General features: G+C 41.1%; 1 protein-coding gene across 1 annotated transcript in view; it reads left to right on the top strand.

Moving 5' to 3' along the window:
• The window catches only part of CDH13 (cadherin 13), a 990542-nt gene that overhangs the window by 830361 nt on the left and 132675 nt on the right, over window positions 1-27506 (top strand). Inside the window, exon 8 of the mRNA XM_006087037.3 lies at window positions 17586-17726. Coding sequence (XP_006087099.1) covers window positions 17586-17726 — 141 coding nt within the window. The remainder of the gene's footprint in view (window positions 1-17585; window positions 17727-27506) is intronic.

The raw sequence follows: 27506 nt of genomic DNA, 5'->3' as shown, positions 1-27506 counted from the left end.
TTAGAGACAAGTAGCTGAGGGATCAGAGTTGAGTGTTAGAAATACAATTGTGATGAAGATGCTCTTGAGGGGATGAGATGGGCCTCGGAGAAACCACAGAGGCTGTTTTTTGTGCCTGAACATAGGAGAAGCAATGAGACTGGAAAGAAGATGACAGATGTGAACAATTTAGAGAGATCAAATTGATAACTTGGTAAATGGATCAGGAAGGTTCTAAATCCAAGATCAATGCACACCACCCAGTCTTCATTTCTTCCCGTTTCATTGCTTTCCCATTTCTTTTACACTCTTATTAAAACTCCCATGGTCTTGAAGTTGAGAACTGCCACATGCTTGCGTTGGTTGTTGGGCTGGATGTTAACACTTAGCATCCCTGTTAGATAACAGATCTCTGTCTGTGGGCGTCAATGTTTATAAAAGAAAGAAAAGCACATTCTCCTTAAATGGTGCCATTTATTCTGTTTATTTTAAAAATACTTTTATGTTGTTAAAATCCCAGCCTTTGATTTTTTATCTATAATGAAATTTGAGCAGATTGCATTTCAGCTGGCATTAACAGAAACATGCCTTTTCTTTTCTTTGAAATTATGAAAATCTTTGTCTCTCTTACAAAAATCACAACTACATTTGTTCCCTCCTCCAAAAATAACAGTGGGGCATTGGAAGGCAGGTGTGGTCTCTGGCCTCATAAAGCTTACAGTCAAGTTGTCTGTCCAAAATACTTCCTCGGTATTTGCTCTTATTTTAAACAGTTACTGCCCTGAGCATCAATAGAGCAGAAGAGAAAAAATGAAAATCAGCACTCAAGAGTTACTTTCAGCGTTTATTAAATATTTTAGACAAAAATACCCATCCCATGCGCCCCTGCCTCAGGACCTTTGCACTCTCTAGTTCACCTGCCTGGATTGCTCTATCCCAGGATACCCTGCTGCTCCTCCTCAACCTCTTCATGGCTTTAATCAGAGGTGACCTTCTCAGGCCACCTTATTTAAAGCTGAGTCTCCACCCTCACTCCTGGATGCTCTGTCCCCCTCTTATTTAGTTTATTTTCCTGAAGCATTTATCTCTGTTCATCTTGTTTACAATGTCTCCTCATCTAGAACGTGAGTTCCAAGAAAAGGAGATCTTTGTGACTGTTGTCTGTGGCTCTATCCCCACCAGAAAATGTTTGTGGAATGAATGAATGAACCCCCCTGAGCCTCGGTTTCTCACCCAAAGCCTGTGGGTTGGTAGGAGACTAGCTATGATATAAGTGAGAGGAGAGCAGTAGAGTCCCGGATGCTCGGTTCCATGGCGACCCCTGCCAGCCCTGTGGGCATGGTCAGGCTGCTTCAGCAGGACAATGCTCAGCTGATGTCTGTTTTGCTTTATGCAGATATTTTCTGGGTTACATGACCCTTGACTTAGTACATTAGGCCCATAATACAATTTGGAATGAATGAAAAAAAGTTTTAAGACTATAGATCAAATGCCATAAGCATCCCTTTGGAGAGATTTTTGTGTTTGCTTTTCCTTTTTAATACTGTAAAACAAAATGTATTGCTTTGTTACCAAAACCATACAATTCTCTAGTAGAATGTGTGTATATATAATGAATAACCCAAATAGGGGGAAAAGAAGAATACTTATCTGTAATCCCATCATATTGAACTAACCATCGTTAACATTTGTGTATGTGTAGATAGATAGTTATAGATATAATTAGATAGATATCTATATACATATATGCATATATGTGCATGGACATATATACATATTGATACCTGTGGTCTTCAACAGGTGGCACCCAAGGTGGCCCCAGGAAAAGGGGACATAAAGGTTGTGCATAGAAGGTTCAGTGGGCTAAGCCTGGAGGTGGCATGTATCTCTTCTGCCCACATTCCCGTGGCCAGGACTCAGTAACATGGTCATTTCTAATTGTGGGGGAATAGTTAAGTAAACACATACCGTTACCTCTGCCACAGTGCAAAAAGTAGGAATGTTTCTTTTCACCCAGCATATACCATTGCTTCTGTTTTGTAACTTGTGTTTTCTTCATTAGAAACGTGTGTGTGTAGGTAGGCAGATACCGCCCATTGTAGGCATTTTATGTACGATGTGTAGACCACATAAAAGTTGAAATGCACACAGACTTTTGCTGGATGTCTTCATCAGTCTAGTCTTCCGATGAAATTGGAGGATGGCCTTGGAATTTACTTTTGCTAGCCCTAGCCCATTTTGTCAAAGAGTAAACTGAGGCTGGGAGCTCAAAATGACTTGTCTGAAAAATCACACAGCTCATGAGGTCCATCCCTCCTGAAGCTCACAGCAGTATTCTGGAAAACACACATTCACTGAGCCCATCTAGAATCCTAACGTCATGCTAGGAACTAAAGAATCATGTAGTTAAAATTCCTGGTAAAATTAGTGGACTTACCTGCAGGTTTCTAAAGCAGCCTTTCCCTTCTCAGTCTCTGAGACAAATGGCTAATGGCAATTCTACTCCCCCCCGCCCCTTGAATTCTCCCCAGTTTTCCCGTTGAAGAACAAATGGATGCTTCCCACCTCACTGCCTGCTCTGAAGCATGCTGCATGTGAGGGCCAGTGGGACACGCGGGGGCCTGGGTGGCCGGGGACTCTCAGGAGCGCTCTCATCCCCAGCCTTGGGATACTTACCCAGACCACTGGGTGGAGCCACCACTAACCGAAGAGAGTGTGTTGACAGCCAATGTGAGTGGAATTCACAGTTGACAGGGTTTCCTGAAGACTGAGCTCTCTCTTGAAAATATAAAATTCCCAACACTCCTAACTAAGACCCCAAAGCTACCATATCATGAAGTTATAGGGTAGATTTAGGATAGTCTGACTAACCCAGGGGTGGGCAAACTTTTTGACTCGAGGGCCACAATGGGTTCTTAAACTGAACTGGAGGGCCGGAACAAAAGCATGGATGGAGTGTTTGTGTGAACTAATATAAATTCAAAGTAAACATCATTACATAAAAGGGCACGGTCTTTTTTTTTTTAGTTTTATTCATTTCAAACGGGCCGGATCCGGCCCGCGGGCCGTAGTTTGCCCACGGCTGGACTAACCTCTAAGTATTAGGCATGTTCTCTATTCCCTGATGAGAGGATCTTTGGTTGGGTTTGCATTTAACAGGTGTATTAATTTCCCAGGGCTACGGTAACAAATTACCAAAAGTAAGGTGATTTTCAACAGAAATTTATTCTCTCACAGTCCTGGAGACAAGAAGACAAAAAGCAAGGTGTGAGCAGGGCTGTGCTCCCCCTGAAGGCTCAAGGGGAGGATCCTTCCTTCCTCTTAGCTTCTGTGGCTCCTGACTTCCTTGGCTGTGGCCTCATCACTCCAGTCTCTGCCTTTGTCTTCATATGCCTTCTCTGCCTCTCCTCTTCTGTCTCTTCTAAGGATACATGTCCTTGAATTTAGGGCCCATCCTAAATCCAGGATGATGTCATCTTGAGATCCTTAACTTAGTTACATCTGCAAAGACCCTTTTTCCAAATAAAGTCACATTCACAGGTACTGGGGGTTAGGACGTGGACATATCCTTTTGTGGGCCACCATTCAACCTACCTTAGGTCATGGAGATAACTCTCATTTCACTTTGAGAAACCACCATTCTTAGTTACCTTGATTTAAAAGCTCCTGTACCTGTCCAGGATTTAGTGAGCAACTATTCTGTAATTTTGACTGTAACAACAGCTTCCTCTTGCTAAGTTCACTTGTATACAGGGTTCCAGGATTAGTGATGTATAGGGGTTAGCCCATTCTACCCTCACGGTAGTCCTGGAGTGCAAGTAAGACTGCATCCTTTTGCAGAACCGGGGGACCTGGGCATCAGAGGTTGTGACTTGTCCACAGTCCCACAGCTGTTACAAAGCAAAGCTGAAATGTGTCACTTTATTTTGGCTTTAAAGCCTAACTATTTTCACTATGCCACAAGCTAGCAGAAGCAAAGAACCAACAAGTGGCAGGTGGAAGGGACAGAGATCTTTGGTCCATGAGGCACAATGTGACGTGCGCTACAACGGAACTGTATAAAGAGCTCTGCAGTCTTTCTAGTCTGGGATTTCAGTAAAGGCTTCAGGAAAGACAAAGTGACATTTTAGATGGACATTTGAGGATAGTAGAAATTTGCCAACTTTGAATGTAGAGAATTGCATCCTCAGCAAAGGGAACAGCATCTGTGAAGACATGGGTGTGAATGGACCGCCCACAGGCTCCCTTAAGTGGTGTCCAGGGACTTCTGTAGGATGTAGTGGTACAGTGTTGGGATGCTTCAGGGCCAGTATTTTGAACACAGAAAGTTAGCTGAGAAATCTCCCACTGGCCAACCGTGATGAGTTCTCGTACATCATAGAGTGGGCTGGCCTGGTTGGTCTTTCCCCCCTAAAGGGCTTGATGCTGGTAACCCAGGGCCTCTTTCCACCTTCCTGCATTCTGGAACCCCTTCCCAAGTATCTCCAAACTTACATTCTACTTATCTCAGGAAATAGCAGCCAACGTGAGACATAGCAGTGACTAAAACAAAGACAACGGCAGTGGAAATAGTGAGGTTGAGATCATGGGACTCCTTTTCAAGAGAGAATCAGTGGGGATGAGAGGATACCAGGGTTTCTGGTTTGGTGCCTGGGTGGAGGCTGACACCATTAACCAGGGCAGAGAAGGAGTGCGCTTGGCTGGGGAGGCACTGCGTTTACTTTGGGACATGCTGTGTTTGCAGTGCTTGTAAAACATTCAGGTGGAAATGTCAAGCAAGCAGTTAGAAGTGTGGATCTGGGAATTAGGAGAGATTTGGACATAAAGGAGACAGATGGTAATTGAAGCTGTCGGGATCAATAGGGGTGGGTAGAATAAGCTGTGGGAATAAATAGGGTCTCCAGGAAGAAGGCAGACATTTAGCGACTCAGCGGCGATTGTTCAAAGAGCTGGCGGTGACTGGCGACCTATCCCAAAAAAGCTCCCATCCTTCCAAGCCCAACCCATGCAGGGCTGGTGTGAACGCTGAGAAATGGGTTCCCGTGTGGAATCTTCAGGCTTCCTCGAAGGGAGGCTCTGGGCTACTGTGTAGGTGACGAAGAGACTCGGAGCGCAGCAACTAGGAGTGTAGGTTGTGGGCCAAGAATCTGGGACCCAGTCCCAGCTGCACCATGTAAAAACTGTGTGTCCTTGGGCAACAGAATCCTCACCTGTACTGTGGGAATGACAGTCTTACCCACCTCACAGCGGTGTCATGAGGATCCACTGAGGAATTCACACAAAGGTTTGAGCTCTGTTTCCAGCATAGAGTAAGTGCTCAATGGATGTAGTCATGATTATTATAATGACAGAGGGTCTGGGTGGAACCCAGCTGGACTGGCAAGGATTGAGTGCCTATGGACTAGAGCAGAGAGGAACACAGGCCCGGGTTCGAGCCAGGAGGGAGCAGGAGGCACAGAGGCGTGTTTTCACCCGGGGGTGCTGAGGCCTGACCCCATTGGGACAGGAGCTAAGGCCTTGGATTCCCTCCAAAAGAACTGGCAATAGAGTTCCAGTCCCCTCCACTTTGAAAAGGACTCTGGGGAGGAGCGGAAGGGAATTCGGAAAACTCTGTTTCTTGTTGTTGGTTTAAATAAAATTAAAAGGAGCCTCCAAGGACATATTTGTGGGTTGTATGATTCGTGAAGGAAAAACACATTCATCTTGATCAACATTCTGTCTGTCAGTGAGGCTGAGCCAGAGAAGGTCAGGACCAAATGTTAAGTTGTAACATTTGACTTCCTGTTCCTTGCTGCAGGAACATTCAAGGATGTTAATAGGCTTAGCTCTGGTCTGCAGAGCCAAGACAATTTCAGGAACAAAGTGAACGGTGGAGCCAAGATCACAAAAGGGCTGCCTCCTGAGGACAGGGCAGGGGGTCACGGTGCATGAGGTGGGCTTGTCCAAACTGTGCTGAAGGAAGGTGCCCAGAAGGACTCGCTGTGCCGGCATGAAATCGCCAGCAGAGCCTTCCCAAGAACCCATGGCCGAGCCGTATTGCCTTGCTCCCTGGTATGTGAATTTGCTTTTGGAACAATAGCAGTGCCGTAATTGGAATCCATCTTGTGTGGTTTTTCCTTGGATGATTTAGAATTAGTTCAATTTATTTTCAAAGAGTATAACCCAATGACAGCATAAAGGCAATGTCTCGAATTGCTTTCCCATCCTCGGGTAGAGTAGGTGGATGTCATTTGCTGATTCATTACTCTCTCAGTGGGCTCCTGGGTTTCGAAAGCTACCTGGAATTATTGCCTGCAATAGAACTCCAAACCCAAGTAAGCTTTGCATAAAAATGCATTTGACTTAAGGGAAAACATAGAGTACTGATTATAAGTAACCCCGATGGCAGATTTGATTCGGGGTGCACTTCCGAATGGGAGTGAGTTCTAAGAAAGGGTGGACGAATCAGGCTTGCTGCAGCCGCTCAGACTGCACTTTCTAAAGTGGAGGAGGTAATACTGATTAAGCTCCTGAAATTAATGCACAGGGGCCATAAACAGCAGAGGACCGACGGGCAAAGGTCATAAAGCTGAAATTGCTCTAAGTGATGGGCATTTAGAACCTAATTTTAGAAACAGCCTCCAACCCTTGGTGAGCTCATGGGCTTTTGTCATTTGGAGTCAGTAATTGAATTTTCTGGACGTTTTGATCAGTATATAACTTTGTGAAGCCGATTACACAGCAGAACACAATTTTAAGTCTGACAAAGGCATTACCTTCTCCTGTGTGACTAGGGAACATGCAGAGACCGCCGCCCTCCTAACCGCACTTGGTTGGGGAGAGAAAAGGGAAAAAACCACCTCGCTCTTTCATGTAACTTAGTAAGATTCATTTAGATTCTATGCAGATCATTTAATAACAGGTTTTGTAAAACCTTAACATAAGGAGCCCCCATAAAACGTATTATCTTTTATTACCCTTACAGAGAATGGCATTTTAGATGGTAATAAATCGAAACCCAAGGAAAGCTATTTGCTTTTGGAGCGTGCGTGGTGAGCAGCGGGAACATCAGTTTCCCGATTTCACACAGCGGCAAATATGGGTCACCGGAGACCGCCTCCAGCTGGGCTGGCTGAGGCTCCTCTGAATAACATTCCCCTGTCCCCTCCTTGTGTTTTTGGGAAGGTCATTCCCATTCACACCTCACTGCTGAGATTTGCTTGTCCCACTTTCGTTGTCTCCCCTTCCATCTTATACACCTCAAGGTGTGTGAGGAGCCAAGGGCTGAGCCTGGGGTTGGGACCAGCCATGGGCCTCTACCATGAGGTGGAGGAGAACCCAGCCCTCCAGCATCAACGAGTGCAAAGACTTGCTTGCCATGGATGCCTCTCCAAAGGGGAAGGACTTTCCCTGCTGCTTTCTGGAAACAGAGCCTTGTCACCCTACCCTACTCTGCAAAACCCGGCCTTCTAGAGAGAGACTTGGCCTGCCCAGCCTTGCCCAGGCCCTGCCTTTGGGCCAGTACCCTCTGCAACCCAGAATAGCAACCCAGAATAGTCTCCTATCTTCTTCCATAGAAATTTACTCCCACATCATGACCCCACATCTAATTCTATAGTAGGACACTCTCTTTGGCAGGAATGAGTCCTTAATTCTCCCTCCCCCATGTCTAGGTGGGGCTGTCTCTCCTTTGTGGTACCACAATACTCTGTTCTCACTCCTATCCTATTCTACTGGAACTATCGGGGTCCCTCCCACTAGACTTGGCTCCCTTTACTTGTCACCACTACATAGAACAAGGCCTAACACATCATAAGTTCTCAGTTACTGTTTGGTAAATTGAGTAACCTCCACATAGCCTTCCCTGGCACCCCACATTCTGACTCCCTTGACCTGGACCTTAATTGGCAATGTTTTGATACTGTTGGCATCTCATCAGACCTTACACACTTATTTTTTGTTCACTTATCTGGAATGTAAATGCACCAAAAGCAGGGTCTGTCATTCATCGCCTCCTAGCAGAGTTACTTGAACCTAGAAGGTACTATATAAAGGTTTTAGTGGAATCAAACTGAATGTCAAATATTTGCCACTTTTGGTCTGAAGGGGGTGATTTTTCCAGGTATGCCATTGGCAGTTCACTTACTGTAACTCGTCAGTAACATCGGAAAATGTACGCTTCTCCTGGAAATGTTTTGTTGATTTTGGTATCACTTAGGTTATTCTAACTGTATAAGTCAAGAATCGGTGTTTATTTCCCCTGTTGCTTGCCCACCCTGCTGGCTTTGTCAGCAACCAGTAAATCTCGAGGAATGAGCTCTGCAGCCTTCTCCTTACCCACCAGATGCCAGCAGGGGAGTGAAAACACAGCAGGTGACAGCCAGGAACACGAATGTTCACATTAGCACTGAGGAGCAAGGTGTCAGGAGGCCCACAGACAACCACAAGTCAAACCCACTTGCCATACAGCACAGGCACTGGGAATAAGGCACATTTGTGAGGGAATGTATGCAGGTCCTGCTGAATTTATGAACTACCTATCCCCAGTGTTATGTGACCAGAGTGGATAAATCAAACTCCAGACAGACAACATCTCGTTCTGCTTCAGATAATGTTTTCGCCAATCTGTTTGCGATATTTATAGGCCAGGTGTCAGGTGCAGCCAACCTGGAGAAGAATGTGGTCCCTGTTCTGGTGCCATATAACAAGGAGTCTTGCTTTGCCCAGCCTATCTGGACAAAGCTGTTGAATGAATGAATAAATTATGTTATATCTTTGCTATAAATCTCATGTAAATATTTCTTATTAACCGTACATCAAATGTTAGACAACAAGGAGATTAGTTGGGGGGGAAAAACCTTACAGCTTTCCTTGACAACTAAAGCACAATGGATAAGCTCTTACTGGCTCACAAGAACTGTTGTGGATATCTCTTTCCAACTATGCGTTCAGTGACATCATGTTGGTAGCTTGCAATCAGCCATGGTAGAAATATTTAAACCACCAGAATTGACAAACACTACAAAATCAAGAGACTCTGCTGTTAAACATTTATGAGCACGTGGCTCTGTGTAATCCATTATTCTATAAAAATATATCAATGATTGACTAATTATTACATAACTACAATGTGCCAGGCACTAAATTAATAGCTGGGAGATAAATGTCTAAACAAGACAAGTCCTTGATCTTGTGGAGCTCAAATGGTCAGAGTCAAGATAGCCAATAAATAAGTAATCAATAAACAAGAATATTACAGACTATGATAAGTGCTGGGGGGGATGTATTAGTTATCTATTGCTGCATAATAAATTACCCCCAGAACTTAATGACTTAACACGGTTGATACTTATTATCTCACAGTTTCTGTTTTCTGGAGTCTGGGCATGGCTTGGCTATGTCCTCTGCTTAATGGACTTTCACAACACTGCAACCCATGTGTTTGTCCACAATCTACAGTCTCAGCTGAGGTTCGACTGGGGACGGACCACTTCCAGCCTCATTCAGTGGTTGTTGACAGCATTCAGCTCCTTCTGACTGTTCCTAGGGGCCACCCTTAGCTCTGACCCATCTTTAGAAGACTTTCCAAATGTCTACTACATAATAATGGCAGCCGCCTATTAGGCATTGACATATGCCAGGCTCTGTGCTTAGCACTGTGTTACTTCTTTTCATTCTCACTTACCCTGAAAGTAGTACTATTCTCCCCATTTTGCAGGTAAGGGAACTGAGGCTATGAGAACTTCATAACTTGACCAGGATTGCTTAGCTCCTAAGTGGTGGAGCCAGGATAATAGTAATTGATCTAATTTCGAGTGTCCCTGCCAAAGGGTCAACCACCTATTCTGCTATAAGGCCTCTGCCTTTGTGGAGCTTCAGTGCAATAAAGAATGAGCAGCAGCAAATGGGCAGGAAGCAGCCTGGAGGAAGAAGTAGAGGCAGAAAGGTCAAAAGGAAGAAAAGCTGGGGTAGATGGAAAGAAATTCAGTGGACAAAGTGCCAAGAGACACATGAAGCGTGGTTTAAGGTGATACAAGAGAAGGATGGGGCACTGCACGGGTTAATGGCAAAACCTTTTCCATGTAACATTTACTCGTTGATTTCCCCCCACAGCTACCATTATGCTTGTTATTAGTGATAAATGTTCCGTTAAATGCATACTTGTATGGAAGTCGCTGTCGCTGTGTAAAACATCAAGGGTCCAGTGATTGATTATGTGCCATATTTAATGACACGGCTTGATTTTCTTTTTTCAAGATGAAATGTTTGGTTTTCAAATCAGTGTGTTCAGTGAACCTGACGTGTGTCCGTGGAGATATACCCGAGGCTCTTTCTTGCAGACACACCATCTTCCTTTTGTTTCTAGGATATATATTAACTGGGAGCTCGTAGACACCCAGGAGCAGATAGCAAATGCAGTAGAAATGCATGACTGCAGAATCCAGACCAGGAGAGCAGCTTGACTCTCTTAGCTGTGTCTTACAGATCAGATCGCTTAAATGAAATCAGAGCAGCCAATTTAATTTTCCCAGTTTTGACACAGTGCATTTCTTGGTCAAAATAAAATCCTATCTCCTTGAGCTAGAGCTCCCCAACGTATAAGCCATTCCCTGAGAATAAATGACTCTGGTTTGGAAAGGCCACTGATATGCTCAGACCTTTGAGATATAATTTAGTTCAGGGAAACAGTAATATATCATCATTATCAACAATGAAAGTAAATTGCCCACCTTGTGTGTTACATACTGGCTAGGTGCGGGGGTCAAAGGCATTGTCCTTGCCCTTGAAAACTTTGTCATTTACTTAGGAAGATAGTAAATGGGCATTCAAAATAAAACCAAACAGGAAATAAGGCCTTTATGTTAGTCAGGGTAGGCTAAGCACTGTAGCCGACTTCCTTCAACTAAGGAATGGCTTCTTTCTTGTTCATGCCACAGTCTATAAAGCAGGTCAGTGAATGGGCTCTGCTCCGTATAGTACTTAGAGATGCAGGGTTCTCCCTGCTTGGGAAAGAGAAAACACACAGGCTTTTGTGGGCGGTTTAGGAGCCATGCCAGCACATCACTTCTCCCATATTCCATTGTCCAGAATAGGTCCCACGAGTTCATGTTATAGTCTAGCTATGTGCCCTAGAGTCAAAGGAAGTAGGATTTGGTGAACAAGTAACATTTGGCTTCACCACAGGTTCGTTTGGTGGCAAACAATTGAAACTGAGTCTGGCTGGTTTCAGTGCCAGAAAGAATCTCCTGAACAAACACTGGCGTATGTTGCAGAATCGAGGACAGATTGAAGTCAGCAGCGGGCACAGCCCCAGCTCTCAGCGGCAGAGCCTGGCTCTTTCTGGTTAGAGCAGCGCCTTCAGCCTAACTCAGCCTGAAAGGCTCTTTGTATTGGAGTTGATCACACATCTCCCATCTGAGCCTCAAACCAACTGAGAGAAATAAACACACGAATCCGGTGAGATTCTTGGCATGGAGACTGAAGTTTGGCCTTGAGAGGATAACAGGGCTTCCGGCCCCCTGTTCAGTTCACTCACCAAGTGACAGAATAGCTGGACAGCTGGAGGTCTCATCCCCCAGAGGCGTGCCTTCTGCACACGCAGAGAGGAACACCACAGTGGTAGGTTTACTCCCAAAACATTTAAGAAGGCAGAAATCCCTCTATGGGGCCCAGGAGCAATGTGGGGAGAGGAGAGAAGTTTTCCCTTACATTCTGTCTCTGTGATGCCTGGTTCCACATTTCATATTCCCAGAAACCAGTTGTCCCAGGAGGGTTAGGGAGTTACCTGTGAATCAGTCCGTGAATGCAAGAAAGACCAACCTGACCCATGGCCACCAGGGCCTACTTCTCTGCGTCAATGGTCCTTCCCAGAGAATGGGGCAGCTGTGGGCTGCCTAGTTTTTTCAGCAGAGCAACAAAGGCAATGTGACTGCTGAGCGGTACAGCAATGAATATGTATGTATAGTTCAAGTAAGCGTGACTACAGGAGGGAGGGATTGGGAAAGACTTCCTGGGAAAGGCTCTGCTGGAGTGGGAAGCAGGTCACTGTGAGTGGAAGGCACTCCCGTTGTACGAGAGCTCGGAGTTCCGGTGGCATTTTCTCACAGGTCTTTACATCTCAAAGGTGGTTGCTTTTGTTATTGTTTGGTTTTGGTTGTTGCTGTCATTGTAAAAGCAATAATGTTTATTACAGAAACAACACACAAAATACTGATAGGCCCATGGACTTTTTTATCTTTTAAAAATGAAAACTTGTAAACAACTCAAATGGCCATCCAATAAGGAATGACTGAATAAATTATAATGCATCCATACAGTGGGCTGTTAAGCAGCTGTTAAAATGAAGAGACAGACCTGTAAGCACTGAGATGAAAATGAGATGCTAAAACAAATTGTACAGCTGTGTGAATGCTATCATTTGTATGATATGAGTGTATATAAAGTGTGTGTGATGTGTAGGAGAAAGGAAGGAGACAACAAACTACAATAACAATATTTACCTCTTGAAAATGGGGTGGGGGTTGGAGAAGGGTGGAGGAGAATCCCCCTTTCCACTTTAGAAATGACTGTCTAATTTCTATTTTTCTCACAATAATTGGGTATGTTTTCAATAGTAAAAACATTTTAATGGTAGCCTTAAGTTTGCCAGAAAATTGAGCCTTTGGAACATCTCATTGCAAGCCTTGCAATTTATCTACTAAATAGTCTAATTGATTTTCTGCTAGGTTAATCAATATATTTCCCATTGCAGTCATAAAGTTTTATTTACTTCAGGAGATGGGAATTGGCTGGTTCATTTTTTTTTAATTATTTATAAAATTTGTTAAACTATCAGAGAGTTAAGCCAATGTGTCTTTCCTTTGTGCTATCACAAACAGGCATCCGGTCGGCTTAGTGGTGAATCTATTTTGCTGCAGTTATATGTAAATATCCTGTCCTCAACCCTGAGCTTCCTGAAGAAAGGAACACTGATTTTTCATTCCTATGTCCCCAACACTCAGAACAATATTTTGAGTAGATATTCAATAACTTCTAATTAAATGGATGCATAAATTAATGAAAAAATATAATATTCTCAGATCAAAAATATGTTTCTGTGGAGGGAGAAATGTTTTTTAAAATGTACTCATGAAATTATTGGAATGTTGTTGTGAGGAGCCTATTGTGATGTTGTAGCATGATCTGATAGCTCTTATACTTTCTGCAGAAAATTGGTCATAATATTAGTTGCATTAGTCAAGATTTCCTTGTTGCTACTCACAGAACATCTTATTTAAATGTTTTAAGGAAAGGAGAAATTTATTAGCTCACAGAACTCACAAAATCTGAGGGATAAATTCTGGCTTCAAAATGACTGAAAAAAGCACAAATTAAGTTTTTTAAAAACGATCATTTCTACCTCCCAGTTCTAGGTTATCTTCTTTCTCAGGCTGACTTTCTCTGTGTGGTTGCAAATGCCACTACCAGCTCCAGATTTATGCCCTACCACCTTCAAGCCCAACAGAAAGAGGACATCTTTACCTAAGAGTTCTAAAAGAAATGTGTTCTGGAATTGAGTTTCAACCCCAGGTGGCCTCACCTAGGTTACTCGCTCATCCCATGGACATGGGAATGGGAGGCCCTGATTGTCCAGGCCTGAGCCACAAGACCATCCCTAGATCAGGAATAGTGTCAAACCTAACTTAACTCCACCTGTGCTGAGATGGAAGAAGAGGTGGTGCCCTCAAAAGAATTATAGCATAGATACCAGAGGAGAGGAAAGGGAAGGACACTGGAAAGGCAACACAGCACATATCCCCTTAGTGCTTGAAGCAGCCCTGTAGTGCATGTCCATAGCAACCTGTACTGCAAATTGGAGAAGAGTGATTGCTGTGAGGAATTGGCAACCTTGTGAGATAGCTATCATAGAATCACACTCATCCCCCAATTTGCTTCATGGAGCAAGCTTGGGTATTCTTTAGGGACAAGTCGTGCCTGAGATAAATTAAACATGCTAGTAGAACTGCTATGAAAATTGGTAAGATCTTTCTGGAAAGCAATATTGAAATATGAAAAAAGAGCTTTAAAATATTTGTACTCTTTGATCAAGTAATTCCATGTCTTGGAATCTGTCATTCAAAAAAAAAAAGTCAAAATATATTGAAAACTTCCTGAATAAAGATGATCATTGTAGTGTTATTTAGATTGTCTAAAAGCTGTGGTACATTTATGCAATGGAATACTACACAGCTATAAAAAAGAAGGAACTCTTACCCTTTGCAACAGCATGGATGGACCTGGAGATTATTATGCTAAATGAAATAAACCAGTCAGAGAAAGACAAGTGCCATATGTCTCACTAATGTGTGAAATCTAATGAACAAAATAAACTAACAAAATAGAACCAGAGGCATGGATGCATGGAACAGACTGACAGATGTCAGAGTGGAGGAGAGAGGGGAGGGGAGTGGGGAGAACTGGGTAAAAGAAGGTGAAGAGATTAGCTAAAGAACATATATGCATAGCCCATGGACACAGACAAGTGTGGTGAAAGCCAGAAAAGAGGGTAGGGGGCGGTGCTGGGACTGGGTGGAGGTGGGCAAAGGGGAGTAAAATGGGGGTCATCTGTAATAGTGGCAACAATAAATAAAAAATTTAAAAAACTAGAAATAACTTCTAAATTCTAATAATAGAAGATTAAGTTAATTATAAATTAGCATATTATATTTTATGCAACCCTTAAAGTAATGTCAAGGAATTATATTGATAAATGATATTACATGGAGAAAATGACATTAAGTTTATTATAATCTCTTGAATATCAGAAAAAAGCCTACATAATTTCTTATTTTTATGGTTACGTGCTTCCCAAAATATGCAATATATTATTACAAAAGTAAAAAAGTCATACAAGAAATTAGAACTGAGTAGTGATTAGTGTGTCTAGAGACACTTGGGGAAAATTTTGAAGATGGTCCAATTTATTGGTTTCATTATCCTCCAGCTATAAAATTTATGGCAAATAGTAAATCCAGTTCAACTTGTCAATGATAAGTAGAAAGTCACTTACATTAGGCTGATGGTTTTCCAGCTTCGACTTGAGAGTAGATGACATTTCAGGAGCCTTCACAGAGAGGTGCCAACTGAATCAGGCAGAACCAGAATTACCCAGAGCTTGGCTTGGTGCTAAATTCTGTTTGCACTCAGCAATGAGAGAATTCTGTGACCTTCCATCCTGGTGGAGCTCATTTCACAAAATACAGGGTGTCCCCCCAAACTGTATACACACTTTAACAGCTGATAGCTCAATTTTGAAAATGAAATGTATTTTCATAAACACTACCTTTATAATTACCCAAAATATGTGTATACATTTGGGGGAACACCCTATGTATGTGTATCCAATTGTCAGGCCTTAAACTTAAACGATGTTACAATAAAGTTGGAGGGTACATTGTGAGTAACCTGTTCAGGGAGTGTATCAGCATCCCATTCATCTACTAGAGTTTAGAATGTAGAGCCTTCCAACCATCCAACAGAACTACTGCTCCTTAAGATAGGAGCTCAGAAGTCTTAGTTAAGAAACAACCAAGTAAAGGTTCCCTGGGGAGCAAACAGCTTGCTACCCTTTAAGAATACTTAAAAGATTGGGAGACAGTGAGCACTGAGCTAGCAAAAATCCCCATGTTAACTTTTAGCTTTAGAAGGAAATTATAGATCCCCTTTGTGTTTTTGTTCTTTGCTTATCATGGTATTTCTTAATTATTGGTTGGAATAAGCAATGGTTTTGAAGCCGTTATACTGGTAGGACTTTTGCAACTGGTAGGACCTTAGATTAAAAAAAAAATAAAGTTCTTTTATTTTGTTATTGAAGGTGGTTCAACTTGAACTCTCTGGGTGAGTGATTAAGATACCAATCCAAACTGGTTTAAGCAAATAAGAAAAATTAATGCCCTAATTAGCTGGAAGTCCAAAGGTAAGACTGGCTTCAGGCATGGCATGACGGAGTGTCTCCAGAGCAATCACTTCTATCAGGATATGGCTGGCTTCATTCTCAGGTAGACATCCCTCAACCCACCTCTGCTATGGCATGAGATGGCTCATCTAGCTCCTGGGATAAATGCTTCCACAGGGAAACAGGGCTTCCTTCTCTCATCTGTCAAGCACACGGCCTGTGCCTGACTAGTCATTATGCCCCTGGCTTGGCATGCACGTATTGATTTCTTCTAATCAGGGCTCATTCCAAAAGTTGGCCAGATGGATGGTGGGAAAAGTCAATCCAACCCACACTACATGGGCAGAGAATAAGTGACCAGAAGGTCCCCATAGGAAATGTGGAAGCTGCCTTCCCAGAATGGTGTCCTAGTTGACCAAGACAGGCAAATCCACCACAGAAGGCAATTTTATTTTTTTTATTTTTATTTATTTATTTTATTTTATTTTATTTTATTGGATTTATTGGGGTGGCATTGGTTAATAAACTTTATATAGGTTTCAGGTATACAATTCTGTAACACATCATCTGTGTATTACATAGTGTGTTCACCACCCAAATCAATCCTCCTTCTATTACCATTTATCCCCCTTTACCCTTTTCTACCTCCCCCACCCTCCTTTCCCCCTGGTAATCACCATACTGTTGTCTGTATCTAACTGAAATAAACAAGTCAGAGAAAGACAAGTACCATATGATTTCAATTAAATATGGAACTCAGTGAACAAAGTAAACTAACAAACAAAATAGAAACAGACTCACAGACACAGAGAATAGACTGACAGCTGTCAGAGGGGAGGAGTGTTTGGAGGCTGGGTGAAAAGGTAAAGGAATTAAGAAAGAAAAACAGAAAAAAATGTGAATGCAGGCTTGGTTGCTTTCCACCCACTGCACTCTTCTTCATCTTGGGATCAGGGCCACTTAGTTGTTCTGAATGATTAAATAGGGTAGCAAAATATCTGTCAAATATTCAAATGAAAAACTTGTGTACATTGAAAAACAATAATGCAATATTGCCATGATTAACTTATCAGATCATGGTACAATTACAATGCATCTCCCAAATTTAACATAACACCAAAAACTTAATGACTAAAATTGACATGAAAGAAGTGCAGTACAAGTGACTATAAACTTCAGTTGGTATTTTTTCACCTGTAACATGGGAACAACAAATGTGGTTTAGCACGCTTGTTGGCAAGATTAACAATGATTTCTGAAAAGTATAGGAATTCAATGCCAGGCCCATCCTATTGTTCAGTAAGCATGAGTTCCTAATGCTGCTATCTTTGTCCTAAATCTCATTTTGAGGTCAGTTTCATGAGTTTGCCATGAAATGAAATGTGTGGGCATAAATATCAAACATGCAATGTATACCCAAACTCAGAAACGCAACAATTTGGAATGTGTCAAAAGTTCCCTTAAAGAAGAACAGAAAATAGATGCTACCCCACAGCCAACTCCAGTCTATGGATAGTGACTACCTCCTTTTGGAGAGAATCCAAGGGGTATTTATACACCACAGGTACAAATGCTGTAACTGATTAAAGATGCCCGTCCTCGATGGAGGAGGCCACAGAGGCAGCTCAAGCAATATGCTTGCTACCTACTTGAATCTAAATACCATCTTCTCTGCTGTGATTTTGCTTTGTAGACTATGGAAAATCCCAAGTATGAGTTGATCATCGAGGCTCAAGATATGGTTGGACAGCTTTATGGATTACTAGGCACAGCCACAGCGACAATCCTGATTGATGACAAAAATGACCACTCACCAGAATTCACCAAGAAAGAGGTAAGTAAGCCTCTGCTAACACTACCCTTGCGGTCACAGCCATGATTGCTGATCAATATTAAATTCTTTGTACACAGCCCCTGCTGGCTCCCTGTTTGCAAAATCAAAACCCTCCCTTTTGGAGAAAGGATTATGTTATGCCAGAATACTATTTCATATTTTTATCTTTTTTTTTTGCAAAGCTGGAAATACCAGAGCATTATGAGAACAAAAGCATTGAATCTTGTTAAAGTCTGTGAGAAAATAACTTTCAATGCCAAAATGCCATTTTCGTAGTTTTATCGGTGCTATTTAGCCGTGAGTGATGTGAGTCCCATTGTGATTTTAGCATAACAATAACTATTTTTTTCAGCAAGTATAGATCCAGAGACCAGACAGAACAGCTGCAAAAGGGTAAAGCAGATTTTCTTGGCAATAGCAAGGTGGCCTAGAAGCTTATAAATAACAACCGAGTTGGCTTGTCTGGGAGAGCCATTATTTACTCTGGGCTCCTATGCTTTTATGATTATGGATCATGGGTGTTGTTTCCCATTATTTCAAAGGAGCAATTTTTGGGGACAGGCTGAGTACACAAAATTACATTCTCAGTTGCTGAATTTGTATCAACTATGCATCTAATGGAAATGTGCTAAGATCATGGTTTCTTTGCGGGTCATGGCCAGGGCAAAGGATTGGACACCCCTCTTACTGACCAAGAGCATAGAATCAATGAAGGCAGCCCTGCCATCCATCGGCCAAGCCTTTCCTCTGCATCCCCCTCCCCACAGGCTCTCCACCTCCCATCCATTGCCTTATTAAACTGTGTAAGGTTAATTTCATTGACCTTTGACCAATGCGGGAGCTTATTTTAGGCTCAGAGAATCTGCTCCAAGGTCCTGGGCTGAGTAAACAGCAGAAATGGGATATGAGCCCAGCTCCACAGGAGCCATGATCCCAACTGCAGTGCTGTGCTTCCCATCTGCCCTGAGGTCCCCACCCTCCCAGGCATTCAGAGAAAAGACCCAGGTCTGCATTTGCAGTTGCCCCTCCCCTCTCTCAAGAATCCAGGGACTATCCCAGCTCCTGGCTCCCCAGTGACCTCTCCTACTGCAGCCCTGCATGACTCATTCCAGAGGAGGAAATAGCCCTCTCCTAGTCTTGGGCACTCAGGACTCCAGCCTCAAACAGCAAAGTCCATAGTAGCTGATGGCTCCATTCTATTGCTCCCATGCAGTGTTCCTGTAACTGCATACAGATTGCACATTTCCCCAGGTTTCTCAAACTGGTGTTCCAAGAAATTTGTTCCACTAGTTACACCATTGTAGGGCAGGGGGTGAGGGGAGCTTTCAGGGTCAAACAGATGTGGGGAATACTGAGTTGAATCCTTTAAAAAATTTCTTTTACCGCATGACTTCTGGGTAGCTTTTAAATGCTGTGTGCTTCTCTAAGAGAGGTTGGTTTGGGCTGTAGGCTTTCTCAGATTTATTTGGCCTGGGAATAATTTTTCCTGGGCCACCTCATCATGTCCCATTGAACTAATGGCCCATGGAATATTCACCGGGAATATTGGTTTATCTGCAGAATTTCTGGTGAACCTATTTCAAAAACAGAGTTCAAGGCACATTGTAATTATATATATATAGTAATGAAAATATACTATTATATATATATATAGTAATGAAAATAGAAATTGGATAATCCAAACCTAAAATAAGAAAACCTATCAAAGTTATGAGGTGAGTGAGATTAATTAGTTATTTCAAAGAGGCTCCTGTGACTGGGGTGGGGGGTGGTGTGCGTGGTCATGGACTAAATATTGTGAGAAATTATTTTTCATTGTTTGTTTTTGTTAATACCACTGAATTCAAGAAAAAAATTAACATCTCTAAATGTAAAGTAAAAAACCCTGAGCAGCATAATGGAAAATATATTCTTCTCCTATGAATATTGACAAAAGCACAAAAATTCTCTTCAAATAGACAGTGGGCAGTGAGCTTGAGATTCCCTCAGGGCAGGGCTGGTGTTCAACTCAGATAGAGATATGAGTAATAAGGCCCTAGCCGGGTAGCTAAGTTGGTTAGAGCTAAGGTTGCCGGTTCGATCCCCACCTGGGCACATACAAGAAGCAACTAATTGCATAAATAAATAGAACAACAAATCAATGTTTCTCTCTCCCCCCTTTCTTCTCTCTCTCTAAAAATCAATTTTAAAAAAGAGACATAAGTAATAAAATGAGAGGAATGGGTAGCTAGAAGGAGCATCAAACTCTTCTCTCTCTCTCTCTCTCTCTCTCTCTCTCTCTCTCTCTCTCTCTCTCTCTCTTACATACATGTCCCAAAGGACTCTTTGTCCAATGTTGGATAAAGTAAATTTGCAGTTAAATTTTCTAACATGTTCCTGAAAGGCTGTGGTTGTTGTTGAGGAGGGATGCCAGAATTCCTGGAGGCAGTGTAACAAAGATGTAGAGGGGTGGGCTCTTGGACCAGACCTGGATTTGAATCCTACTGACCATACACAAGAGACGAGAACATTAACTGTTTACATTCTCATTAGGGTCTTGTGAATGTTAAATGAGCCAACAATGAAAAACACTTAGATAGTGCTGGTCATCTTGTATTGTATTGGTGATGAGGACAGAGGTAATAAAAACGGTGGCAATTCAGAAATGAGGACAGTGGAATAAAGGAGGTGATGAAGAAGATGGTGATGAAGAAGGTGATGGTGAGGAAGACAGTGGTGGCAAGATGATGACAATGTTTCTAAAATTTAAGAGGCCAACTGACATTCTTATGGAGGCCCATTTCACCTCCATGTTGAAAGTAAACTTTTTTCTTTTAAGTAATCTTTTTCCTTTAAAATCATCTGTGAACCTGCTCCAGCATATCAGAATACATGACTAGGACCCTAGAGTTCTAAGGGAGAAGGAACCCTGGAGGAGAGGTGGCAGAATCTGTAAAATGCATCACTATGAATGAAAGCAGGAAGGCCCAGAGAAACCTGCGAGAGGGAAAAAGAGAACTGAGCAGGACTCGGCCCAGCTGGTCTCTGGGATGCGGAAGAGTAAATATGAGGTGTACTGGCAACAGAGAGGAGATATGGAACTTACGATCTTGAAATTAAACCATTTTTAGAGATGAAGTTCAAGGTGCAGTCATTCTAGAATGGAAATGGTGGCCATTTGGGGTTGAGGGTGTCTAGAAAGCTGTGCAAGATGTTGTCTTATATAAGTTCTTACATGTATTAGGTCATTTCTAAGGAAATTCATGGGAATATATGGTGGTTGTCTTTTTTTAAATTCTATTTCACATGATCTTCCATCTCCAGAGAAATGCATGTTTTCATCTAGAGTATTGGTGAGATTGGTTTAAAAGAGAAGTTATGGTTCCTCAAATAATAGAGACTGGAACTGACACTCTGTTAAATGAGATAGAGGGATAGCTTATTTTACATGAATACATGTTGGTAGACAGTTCCCGGTCAATATGGTGGCAGCATGACATTGAGTTTCCCAGATTCCTCTTATCTTTGTTGTCTGCCTTCTCCATGGCTGCCTCGTGGTACGATAGGGTCACTGCAGCACCAGCCCTCGTGTCCATATAACAGGAAGAATGAAACAAGACGTGAGAAGGACAAAGGAAGGCCTGCCACCTAAGTAAATGTCATTTAAAGGCTTCCCCTGAAACTCAAATGACTTCTATTTACATCTCCTTAGCTTCCCTTGTCTGTAAGGGAGACTGAGAAATAACTCCAACTTTTCTTAGTTGGCATGTTGCAGCCCTTGATAACATAGGGGTTGTTACTAAGGAAGGGGATATTTTAAAGATTACTTTAAAGAGTAAATTTTTAGTGCAAAGTACACTCATTTGTTGTTGCCCTAGTGTTTATTTAAACTGATTGTAAGCTTGCTGAGAAGCACAGCCCACACCTCTTATTCTCTGTTGCATTCCCAGTGGACACTCAAAAATTCAGTATTTTCCAAATGTTTCCTGAAGAGAATTTTAACTTGGGAACTGTGTCATTGGGTATGATGAACCAAGGTCATACTTAAAATTGCTACTGATCCGTGGAAATCAATTTTTAGTCATTGACTTTCAAAAAAATGTGGGTTGGAAGCATTAGTCTCCCCATGGAGAATCTTCTGTGAGTTGTTCTAATAGTTTTTAACACATAGCTTTAACTAAGTGTTAGTTTTGACTTTTCTGGAATGGTTATTTTGAAATGATTTTAGGGAATCTAGTTAAACTCTCCAAACTCAGAGTTTGAATTACAGCTCAGAATCTCGCTCCCATTTAGAACAAAGTGACTTGTCCATTCCTCTCCCTAAAGTTATTTAAACACACACACACGCACACACACACACACATACACACACACACACACACACACACACTCTTCTGGCCCTCGCCTGTGTGGCTCAGTTGGTTGGAGGGTCGTCCCATACACCAAAAGGTTGCCAGGTCAATTCCTGGTCAGGACAGATACTCAGGTTTTGTGCTTGATCCCTGGTGGGGAGCGTGCAGAAAGCAGCTTATTGATGTCCCTCTCACATAGATGTTTCTCTTTCTCCCTCTCCCTTCCTCTCTCTCTAAAAATCAGTCTTTAAAAAAACACTTCTGATTTGCACCTAGAACATAGTTGATGCTCAATAAATACTGACTGAATAACACATATTTTCACATGAATTTCTAAACTGTAGATCATGAGGATTAAAAAATTTCCTATTAATTTTAAAAGAATATGCTTGCAAATGATTTTAAGATGTTTTTTAAAGACATTGAGTTTTTCTTCATCCATTCCATCAATTGATTTTTCAGATTTTAAAAACTTAAAATGGCAACCAGTAATTTAGACTTAATAATTTAGGATTTTATTTTACTTTATTTTATTTTTGCCATTTGATGAATTCTTTCTAAGGTAAAAGTTTCAATGTGTGAGCTATAACATTATAATACCTGTAATAAAAATGGCATAAAACTTGAAAGGGCCTGTCCTCCAGCTGGAAGATGAGAGGTGAGTGGGTAAATGCTCAGTTTCATAAAGGGGGGAAGGAGGAGTCGCCAGATGGACGCCAGAGGCTGAAACTGACCAAGTGGGGGCTGGGGTCCCATCTCCAATTCCTAAAAGCCAGGGCCAGGTCTTTAAGAAATTGATGCCTCAGGAATCTTGTTTTTCTTGGACTATTAGCTTTTATAATAAAATTTTATTAATTAACTGCCTAATTCACCCAGTAATACTTTCCTCTTACATGTTTGACTGCAAACTCTATGGTCTCTTCTCTATATAATAATTATGTAGCAGCATTTGCTATAGAAATAGAACAAAAAGTCTAGTCTTTTCCCTAGCAGGTTAATTGGAACTTGCTCTGTATTACTGAGAGTTTTGAAACACTTTTTTAAACTTTATAACACATTTCATCATTGAAAAACTCATGCAAATTTTAAAAATTATTAAATTTGAGAAAATATCAAGATATACACACACACACACACACACACACACTAGAGGCCCAATGCACGAAATTTGTGCAAGGGGCTTGGTAGGGGCTTGGTCCTCACAGTCCCTCACAGCCTCAGCCAGCCCTCGCAGCCTCGGCTTCATCCGGATGATCGTTTGCTATTTGGTCTAATTAGTATATTAGCTCTTTATTAGATAGGATATATATATATATATATATATATATATATATATATATATATATATATATATATATATATATAGAGACCCGGTGCACGATATTCATGCACTGAGGAGGGGTGTCCTCAGCCCAGCCTGCACCCTCTTCAATCTGGGACCCCTTGGGAGATGTCTTACTGCCGGTTTGACTGCCGGCGGTCAAACATCCCTCTCACAATCCGGGACTGTTGGCTCCCAACCGCTTGCCTGCCTGCCAGCCTGATCACCCCTAACCACTCCCCTGCCAGCCTGATTGACACTTAACTGCTCCCCTGCTGGCCCAATTGCCCCCAACTGCCCTTCCCTGCCGGCCTGGTCGCCCCTAACTGCCCTCCCATGCCAGCCCAGTCGCCCCTTACTGCCCTCCCCTGCCAGCCCAGTCACCCCTAACTGCCCTCCCCTGCTGACCTGGTTGCCCCTAACTGCCCTCCGCTGCTGGCCTGATTGCCCACAACTACCCTCCCCTGCCAGCCATCTTTGACCACATGGGGGCAGCCATCTTGTGCAAGGGCATGAGGGTCAATTTGCATATTACCTCTTTATTATATAGTATATGTATGTGTATATATGTATATATATGTGTATATATATATATACTCTAGAGGCCTGGTGCATGAAATTCATGCATGGGTAGGGTCCCTAGGCCTGGCCAGCGATCAGGGCCCATCTGTGGGGCAACTGGTGGGGTGGTTGGGGGGCCCCACTGGCACCCACCTTGGCTGGCCTGGGGCCTGTGGGCTGGGGGCAGCTCCTGCATTGAGCATCTGCACCCTGGTGGTCAGTGTGTGTCATAGAAACCAATAGTTTCACCGGTCATTCTGCCATTCAATTGATTTGCATATTAGGCTTTTATTATATAGGATGAGCTATGCAATTTCAAATATTCTTGTTAAAGACTAATCTTCAAATTGATGACACTTGTTAACGATGACATTCACATCCTTGTTTTGAGGCATATTAAGAGTTCTATATTACCTTTATTGATGTTAAATGGCAGGTCAAAATGCAAGAAATGTAAATCTTTACCAATGTGCTTATTATAATTCACTTCTCTTCATTAGTAGGTTTATCAAACAATCAAGGAGCTATTTTATTTCTTTTGTTAAAAAGTTTTCCTCTTAATGAACTGATGCAGAATGATGTCAGGATTACATGTATTTATTTCATTCCTTAACTTTCTCACTTTTGCTTCATATTTCATTAGCTTTTTAAATAACAGCTTTATTGAGATATAATTCACTTACCATAAAGTTCACTCTTTAAAATGTGCAATTCATTGGCTTTTAGTATATTCACAGAGTTGTGCAACAATCACTGCTATCTAATTTCCAATATTTCATCACTCCAGAAGAACGCCCATGCCCATTAGCACTCTTCACCTCCCCACAGCCCCTAGCAATCACTCATCTTTTTGGGTTCCAGGGAACCTGCTTATTCTGAACATTTCAAATGGCATCATGCAATATGTGATCTTTTGTGATTGCCTTCTTTCACTTAGCATGTTTTCAAGTTTCCTCAATGTTGTAGCGTTTATGAAAACTTCATTTTTTATGGCTGAATAATACTCCATTATACGGATATACCACAATTCGTTTTCCTTTCATCCATTGTTGACATTTGGGCTGTTTCAACTCTGGCTGTTATGAATAATGCTGCAATGAGCATCCTTGTACAATCCATTAAGTTTTTATCTGAATTTTCTCTCAATTCCTTCATAGTATGAAAAAGTTACCATAACATTGCTCCAAATTAGGATTCTCTAATTGCTTAATTATTTTATTGAAACATTTCAAAATGTCTTTCTAAATTTCACTTAATATGGCTCATTCAAGATTTACTGACTTCTTTTTACATAATACTTCCATACAAAAAAGTACATTAATAATGAGTGATTTATTCTCAAGTCAAACATGAAACAGAAATCAAGAAATAGAACTTGATCAGCAGATCAGAGCTTCCTAAAATCCCATCCCAGCCGCCACTGCCTACAAGTATATTACTTAATTTCACATATTTGAGGGTTTCCTGTTATGTATTCAGCTTAATTCCATGGTGGTTAGAGAATATGCTCTTTATGATTATAGTAATTTGATATTTGTTGAGACTTGCTGTACAACCCAGCATGTGATAAATTTTGATAAATGGTCTATATGCACTGAAAAATAATGTAAATTCAACGGTTTAATATTCTTTGTCCAAATCTTCTACATATTTTTGTAATCTTCTTATTCTATCAGTTACTAAGAGTAGATATGATATCTACTATTATAGACATATCTATTTCTCTTGTTATATCAAATTTTTCTTTGAATATTTGAAGATGTATTATTAAGTGCATACAAATTTAAACTTGTTATATTTTCCTGATGCTTTGTTCCTTTATTATTACAAAACTTACCTCTCTATCTCTGGAAGTGCTTTCTGCTTTAACATGTACTTCATCTGGTACTAGAATAACTGTCCTCGCTTTTTTGTTGTTGTTTTTTTCCACGGTGTATTTTTTCCATCCTTTCTTCTCTCAAGTTTTCTATAATCTTATGTTTAGAATGTACCTCTTATAAGCAGCATATATTTGGGTCTTTAATTTTTTTTAATATATTTTATTGATTTTTTACAGAGAGGAAGGGAGAGAGATAGAGAGTTAGAAACATCGATGAGAGAGAAACATCGATCAGCTGCCTCCTGCACATCTCCTACTGGGGATGTGCCCGCAACCCAGGTACATGCCCTTGACCGGAATCGAACCTGGGACCTTTCAGTCCAAAGGCCGACGCTCTGTCCACTGAGCCAAACCGGTTTCGGCAGGTCTTTAATTTTTAAATCAATACTGATAAGTCTTAGATTATTTTGTCCACTTAAATTCAATGCAAATACTAAATATTTAGGTTTAAATCTACCAATCCTAATATTTTTTTTATTTGTTATACCTTTTAAATTTTTCTCTTTTTTCTTACCTCTTTCTCAATTATTTTTATCATTTCATACCCTACTCTAATTACATGTTATACTTCATTTCATATTCTCAGAGTAGTTTATGAGAAATAGCTTATTTGTTATACTCCATATTCTTATAATGGTTTATGAGAAATATATTCTTGACTTATGAAATCTAATATAAATTACCATTTTTACCACTTCATGGATACTGCAAAGACCTCAGAACATTTGAATTCATTTTATCCCCCTCCGATCTTCTGATATATTGTTGTCATGTTTTAATTCTACATATATTTTAAAATTCACAAAATATTATTTAATAAATATGTATTTATATTTCCCCATTTACATACTCTTTATATTGTTATCTATTCCTTCATGTTTCTGTGCTTCCACCTGAGACAATTGTCCTTCTGATAAAGAGTTTTCTTTTTATTTTAAAAACAGTGCATGTATGTTGGCAACAGATTCTTTTATTGTTTTTCTAAAAACATCTTCGTTGCCTGAGTTTTTGAACTACATTTTCACTAGATGCAGAATCCCAGTTGACAGTTATTTTCTCTCAGCTCTTTTAAGATGCCATTTCATTGACTTCTGCCATCTATGATTTTTTTTAAAGGTCAGCTGTCACTATGACTCTCTTCTCCATTGAAAGAGGTGTGGCTCTTTTTTCTGGCTGAGTTTTCTTAAATTTATTTGGATGATATTGGTGCATAGGATCATGTAGGTTTCAAGTGTACATTTCTATGATACATGATCTGTATATTGCATTGTGTACGCACCACCCAAAGTCGAACCATCTTCTGTAACCATATATTTGGCTCTGGCTGCTTTTAATAACATTTATTCATCTTTACTTTGCAACAGTTTAACTATGGCATGCTGAGGTATGGTTAAATTTGTATTTATCATATTTGTTCCGTACACATTTCAATTCATAATCTACCTTCCAAATATTTCTTCTGACGCATTTTCTCTCCTTCCTTCTCAGACTCTATGATGTAGATGTTAAGTTTCTGTCTGTTGATTGTCTTTCCAGTTTACCAATTCTTTCTTCTACTATATCTAAGCTACTATGATACACATCTATTGATTTCTTAATTTCACTTATTATGTTTTAAATATTTCCATTTATTTTATAGATTAAAATTTTCTGCTGACATTTTCCATTATATCTACTTTTTGAATATT

Source organism: Myotis lucifugus, unplaced genomic scaffold (assembly GCF_000147115.1).
Source record: "Myotis lucifugus unplaced genomic scaffold, Myoluc2.0 scaffold_35, whole genome shotgun sequence".
Lineage (NCBI taxonomy): Eukaryota > Metazoa > Chordata > Mammalia > Chiroptera > Vespertilionidae > Myotis > Myotis lucifugus.
Note: the sequence above shows the minus strand (reverse complement) of the source record. Positions and strands in the feature narration are given on the sequence as shown.